The sequence below is a fragment of the Belonocnema kinseyi genome, chromosome 1, assembly GCF_010883055.1.
Source record: "Belonocnema kinseyi isolate 2016_QV_RU_SX_M_011 chromosome 1, B_treatae_v1, whole genome shotgun sequence".
NCBI classification, from domain to species: Eukaryota; Metazoa; Arthropoda; class Insecta; order Hymenoptera; family Cynipidae; genus Belonocnema; species Belonocnema kinseyi.
Window position 1 is genome coordinate 97154505 of NC_046657.1, and position 7414 is coordinate 97161918.

General features: G+C 30.2%; 1 protein-coding gene across 1 annotated transcript in view; it reads right to left on the reverse strand.

Moving 5' to 3' along the window:
• Positions 1 to 59, reverse strand: part of LOC117178942 — a 3999-nt gene extending 3940 nt beyond the window's left edge. The window contains exon 1 of the mRNA XM_033370521.1: positions 4 to 59. Coding sequence (XP_033226412.1) covers positions 4 to 59 — 56 coding nt within the window. The remainder of the gene's footprint in view (positions 1 to 3) is intronic.
• Positions 60 to 7414: the final 7355 nt, after the last annotated feature.

Below are 7414 nucleotides of genomic sequence, written 5' to 3' on the forward strand. Positions count from 1 at the left end.
TGCCCAAGGATATCCAATTGGCTCGCCGAATCCGTGGTGAACGTGCTTAATTTCAACATGCACACTACATTAAACAATCGGCCCTTTTCAGGGCCAAAACATATTTTTTACGGAGGATGATTCTCTTTTTGCCAGACATGTTTTCTGTACTTACACCAATGCGTTTACACGGCCACGATGATCTAGTTTTTTTTAAAAAAGTTCTTCATTCCGTGATTTGACAAGCATCAGTCAATTGAAGCAGTTTTAAAGTCTTACAATGGACGATTGTTTAATGTACATAATATGAGGTTGGTATGTCCGAAAATCATTGTGAGTTTTGAAGGCAAATGTCGCGGGTTTATATCATCCTGATGCGTGTCATCTGCAGTGTAAATGCTCATTAACCTTATACTTTCATGTTTTTCAAAACGATAAATAACTCAGTAAATACAATTTAATAAGAATTAATTCATGTTTATTACATTTACATGAATATCAAATAACCACAAGACTCGAAATTATTGACCAAAATGGAAATGTTATAAAGAGACTTTGATTATGATCAAAGATATCCATGTACCGTCTGTGCAAGTCTCAGAATAGGTGGTTTTACTACCCGCAAATTCTTTCCATAATTATGACCTAACATTATCGAAATTTTTCAATGTTAACAGTTTCAAAAACTGTAAATATGACAAACATTTTTTTACCGAAATATACGCAAAGGTAAATTGATTAATAATCACTTTTATTTTATTGATATTAAAAGAGTAGTTTCGAATGCAATTTAACTTCGAGAAAAGCCCGCCAAATAAAAAAGTATATCAATCAATATTAAATAAACAAAAGTGTAAATTTTGCATTATTTTTCGAGTGTTTTGGTAAAAAAAACCGTTTTTTTACCGAAATCTACGGAGAGGTAAATTGATTTATAATCACATTTATTTTATTGATATTAAAAGAAGTGTCCAATAAAATTTAATTTCGAGAGAAGCCCGCCAAATATAAAAGTATATCAATCAACATTCAATGAACAAAAGTGCAACTTTTGCATTATTTTTCGAGTGTTTTGATAGAAAAAACACTCTTTTACGGAAATCTACGCAAAGGTAAATTGATTAATAATCACTTTTATTTTATTCATATTAAAAGTGTAGTTTCGAATATAATTTAATTTCGAGAAAAGCCCGCCAAATAAAAAAGTATATCAATCAACATTAAGTAAACAAGGGTGCAAATTTTTCATTATTTTTCGGCTTTTTTGGTAGAAAAAAAACAACGTTTTTACTGATATCTATGGAAAGGTAAATTGATTAATAATCACTTTTATTTTATTGATATTAAAAGTGTAGTTTCGAATAAAATTTAATTTCGAGAGATGCCCGCCATATATAATAGTATATCAATCAACATTAGATAAACAAAAGTGCAAATTTTGCGTTATTTTTCGAGTTTTTTGGTAGATAAAAACACGTTTTTACCGAAATCTAGGGGAAAGGTAAATTGATTAATAATCACTTTTATTTTATTGATATTAAAAGTGTAGTTTCGAATATAATTTAGTTTCGAGAGAAGCCCGCCGACTATAGAAGTATGTCAATCAATATTAAATAAACAATTGTGCAAATTTTGCATTATTTTTCGAGTGTTTTGGTAGAAGAAACCACTTTTGTACCGTAATATACCGAATTATAAATTGATTAATAATCACTTTTATTTTATTTATATTAAAAGTGTAGTTTCGAACATAATTTAATTTCGATAGAAGCCCATCAAATATAAAAGTATATCAATCAACATTAAATAAACAAAAGTGCAAATTTTTCATTATTTATCTAGTGTTTTGGTAGAAAAAAAAACTTTTTTTACCGAAATCTACCAAGAGATAAATTACTCAATAATCCCTTTTATTTATTAAATACTAAAAGTGTAGTTTCGGACATAATTTGATTTCGAAAGAAGCGTGCCTTATCAATATATGTAGCAATAAACACTTAATATTCGAAATTGCAATTTTTACATTATTTTTCAAGAGGTTTGGCAGAAAGAAAACCTTTCTGAAAGAATCTCACATTATTTGATCTGGAATAAGTGGTTACCGACATTGCAGTTTTCGCAAGGAGAGTCTCAAGCCAAGAATAAATCAGTTGTGACCACTGGCGGTAAAGCCGGGAACTGAAAAACCGGTTTTTCGCAGAATTTTTCCTGGTTTATTTTACTTTGTTGTCAGCAAAACCTTGTTTAAATAAATGAATTATTTAATCTTTTTTAATGATATTATGTTTATTATTTACTTTTAACAATGCAGAAACAAAAATTTAATTAATGCATTATTTTGCGAGTGGTTTTGCTGAAACTATTTGGAGGAAGTTACCGTTTCACCGTAAGTCAGTGGTCGGCACGCTCTTGCCCTGGGCAGAGTATTCTGCCCTGGCTGTCCTACGACCTAATTTCAGGGCAGTACCTGCGAGCTTGGCCAGGCCACCCATCTCAGGGGTCCTTTGTTAGTAAACGGGAAAAAAAAGTGACATTAAAAAATTTGAAATTTTGCAATCAGTGACTTGAAAGTAATATATTTGGAATCTCCGTATTTTTCCGATTCCAAAGACATGTAATTTGTCTATAAAGGTTGAAAATTTGAAAAGTATTTAGTATTAAATTGACTGTTAAGCTGATGTTTCTTGATATTAAACTCCTTCAAATTTTTAACTTTTCTAGGCAATTAATATATCAATGAAATCGGAAAAATTCGTAGATGCTGATAATTCTATTTTCAACTCGCTTGTTGAAAAATTAAAAAATTTAAATTTCCGTACTTACCATGCCTGTGGACAAGAGACTCTTGCTGGAGTAAGCTCACTCACACTAAGGTACATGGATAGACCGAAAAGTAGTAAAAAAAATTAAATCGGGTGGAGCCTGACCATACCTGAAAATTAAGCGAAAAGTTTGCCGACCACTGCCTTAAGTTATACCAGAAAAAGGATTCTCCGAGCCCTCCCATCTGGGATTTTGTTTCAAAGGGGTCATAAATTTCCTCTCATTTTCCCGTCATAAAAAAGGTAGATCTTGAAAAAGGCGGGGCGATTTTGGGTCACGCTGCCAAAATTCTGGAGTGTCCTACAACATGTTTAGAATCCAGTAGAGACCTTAAAATTTTTTAATATTTAAAAATGTCAGTTTTGCAAGGATTTTTGTTGAATGTTTTTATTTAGGGATTGAATGGAGCTATCGTGTTATTTAGTAGCTTAAAATGTGTAGTAATATACCCTGATTCCTATTTCGACCACAAAACTGAATAAAAATTATAATTTCGCGATTAAAGTCGCTCAGAATAATTCGGTGTTTAATGAGGCGAGGCGCGTGGCACAGTAGAAAAAAGTGTAGAAAAAAAAGGTCCGTCATATTTCCCAGCGGCAGGCAGCCGTTTTCTTCAGATTTCCCCACAGTTGCTTCTCGCTTAGCAGGGCCGCTCAATGCTTTAAGGTGGGCTTCTTCCTTCTCTTCTGATATAAAATTTTGATATTATAATACAGTATCAAGCTTGCACACGAATTATCTTGTATTTTGTTCATTTAATATAGCATTATTTATATGAGCAATTCCATGTGCGTATTTTTTAAAAATTATTCGTAATAAGATAATGTTGCACCATATGTAGTGTCATACAAATATTTTTTCCATTTAGCCGAAAAGAAAGTGTGGACTTTCTTGGAAACTGAAAATAAAGGACTTCATACATTTAATCCTATCCCTTTGTTTTACCATTATTTAAATATTTCCTCTTTGTCTCGCCATTTTAAAGAAATTTTTACTCTTTCCCTTATTGTTTCGCCTAAATGCGAATTGAATTAATACAGAAACCAGTACGAAACTATAATTATTTTTATTTTGATTGTTTGAAAAGTCTACTATCATACTTTTTCTTAACATTTATATCCTATGGTTAAAAATAGTACTATTTAATAAAAAATTTAATAATATTTTAAAAAATTTAACCGCTTTGTTCATTTCCTTTTTCGTCGAAAAAAACTGCTGTGGATACAAAATTGGTCCTTTTGGAATCATATGAAGAACTTAAGCGATTGCTAGTAATTTTTATGAAAATTGTAGTATTTGTTTTTGTAGGTGTTGAAAGAAAAAATATAACATTATTTTTGAATAATTCCCAGAAATTACAGGATACACTAAATTGAAAAATTCGGTCTTTTTTCTTTGAACTCTTATAACATTTGTGATTTTAATACTATAAAAGCGTATTTTTTTTAACATTAGTAATATGGTGCAGTTCTGAACAAAAATTTCTTGAAAAAAAATGTGAAAACCTTCTTGAATTTTTCAAAAATGAATGTTTATACTGAATTTCTGAAAAAACACCCAATTAAAAAAATGCATAGATAGCTTAAACTGTCCTCCAAATAATTCAATTTACATATTAATTTTTGAAAAATCCAAGTTTTTGAAATTTGTTGTTAAAAAAATATTTCTTGACAATTCTATCTTATTACAAATAATTAAAAAATACACCTTTACAGCAGTACAGTCATTAGAGTTATAACAGTTAAATTAAAATGCAAAAAGCTCAATTTTCAATATATTATAAGTTTTTGGAATTTTTCAAAAATCATTTCATAGTTTTTTCTTTCAACACCTAAGAGAACAAATACTGCAATTTTCATTAAAATTTCGAACAATAGCTTACATTCTACAGATGACGACATAGAATTGCTCATATAAACAAATCTTTCACGCATTTTAGTAGCGAATTAACAGCCTAATAATTACAAAATTATATTATAATACCGAAATAAGTGTACTATATTAAATAAACAAAATACAAGATAATTCGTGTGCAAGCATGATACTGTATTATGATATCAAAATTTTATATCAGGAGAGAAGGGAACAGCCCACCTGAAAGCTTTGAGACGGCCCTGCTGAGCGAGCAGCAGCTATGGGAAAATCTGGAGAAACGGCTGTCTGCCGCTGGGAAATATGACCGACCTTTTTTTTCTACACTTTTTTCTACTACTGTGCCACGCGCCTCGCCTCACTAAACTCCGAATTATTCTGAGCGACTTTAATCGCAAAATTTTAATTTTTATTCAGTTTTGTGGTCGAAATAGGAATCAGGGTATATTACTACACATTTTAAGCTACTAAATAACACGATAGCTCCATTCAATCCCTAAATAAAAACATTCAACAAAAATCCTTGCAAAACTGACATTTTTAAATATTTAAAAATTTTAAGGTCTCTACTGGATTCTAAACATGTTGTAGGACACTCCAAAATTTTTTCAAATTTTTTCCAACATTTTATTAGCTCTGGAGTCATGTGAAAGTTAAGATATCTCAACAATGGGCCTCGCGGCAGCATTTTGGTTTATATTTTGCCAAATAGCTCGGAACGAAATAAGATCTTCAAATTATTTAATTTTAAACATTTTAAATGAAATCACTTATGATTCGGCAATACATTTTTTTCAGCTTTAGGATATAAATAATTTAAAGTTGCAATAAGCAGATTATTCTATGTCGAACCTCGTGAAAAAATGGAATAAATGTAAAGCCTTTGAAATCGAAAACTTTTTATAAGGAGAGGAATTTTAAATTGAAAGGTTTTATTATATTTTCAATTTAAAACATTCAAATTGAGTAATTTTATGAACATAAATTTCAAGAATTGTATTATTTGAAATTTTTCATAGAATTAATAAATAAAAAATACAAGCATAAATATTTAAAAATTTTGAATGTGCCTCAAGTCCATTAATTTAAGCCTAATCAAGTTCTAAGGCTTACATTTGTCAATTTTACGACATTAAACCCTTATATTCAAAACCAAATTAAATTTCAATGTTAAAAGTTTTAATTGTTTAGGATTTGATTCTTAAATTCAGAATTTTTTCAATGCTTTACATTTTTAATTTTACACTTTCAAACCTTTTTTTTAAATTTGAATCATCGAGAAAAAATATTACATTTTAGTAGACACGACTTTTTTTTACGTAAAAAAATTAATTTAGGAAATACCCCGTGCGCCAAGGTGAACAATCCGTCGAGAGGAAAAAATGGGTTAAGCCAAACCGGCTGTTTGCGTGAAGAAACTCACTATCTTCGTTTTGACGTGAGTCTTATTTACTTAAAGGCTGCAACGCGAAAATGACCCTTACGTTAAACTTTAGATAGTAACTTTTTTCTCCAAGAAGGTTTAAGCATTATAACGCTAGGCGTAAATAATTTTAAAACCCTTTTTAATTTAATAAACTCAATATTAAAATGAAAGTTTTAATATTGTCAGAAATAAATATTGACTTTAACTTCAAGTACCTAGATGACAGTTTTGACTTATCATGTTCATTGTAAATGCAAACAAAAGCTTAATCGACCAGCTGGAAAGTATAGTTTTCTATACATGACCGGTGGAGAACATTTTAAAGTTTCAACTTATTTTTCTCTATAAATACAAAATAAAGAAATAAAGGAAATAATTAAAGGAAACTAAATAAAAAACTAAGGAAACTTATATATTTATTAAAAATAAAATAAAAACGGCGTCAAATTCTTTTAAAAAATATAGACTATTAAAGTCAAAAAAAATACTAGCGCAACAAAAAAAACGGTCATTTTAAAGCTGAAAGTGTTCTACGTTAAAGAGCTTGAAGACATTTATGTAAAAAATTTTTTGTGCTTAGCAGACTGAAAAATGTAAAAAAAAAGTAATGTTTTTTGGGTACATTTAAGAACAGTCAAGTTTAGAGCATCATTTCTTATACAAGGGGCGATGGAAAAAATTTGAGAAAATTCATGAGTATGAGGAAAACTGTTGTGATCCAGTTGCAGTTGAGAAATTTAAAAAATAATAAAAGTTGTTGCTTAAAAGTACAAAAATGTGCGACTATATTATCTTCAGTTCTAATACAGATATTAAAGCGATTCAAACTGCAAACTGTAATTGATAGGCTCTGTATTTATTTTCAATCATCCGTAAGGATGTGTTCATCTTATTTTTTGGGAAAATCGCGATAGCTTTAGACATTTTTTTTGTTGGAAAACAAGTGACAGAAAGCAGGGCGGGACTCGTTTTTTTTTTACTTCCGACAGCTGGTGCCTTTCTTTGACCCGTGGCCAGGTGCCATCCAAGCATTCAGAACTAGGGGCCGAAGAATGGCACCAGCGGTCGGCAGTGAAACAAAAAAAGCCCCCCCCCCCCTGCTTTCTATCCCTTGTTTTCCAACAAAAAAAATGTCTAAAAATATCGCGATTTTCCCAAAAAAGAATACTAACACATCCTTCCGGGCTAATATCTTCCAACTAATATCTTTGAATTCACGGATTCAAGAGGGAAATAACTGTAAGGAAAAATAGCTTTATTTTGGGAATAAGATATAAAAATCAATTTTATTGGTATATGATCGACGAGTTTCAT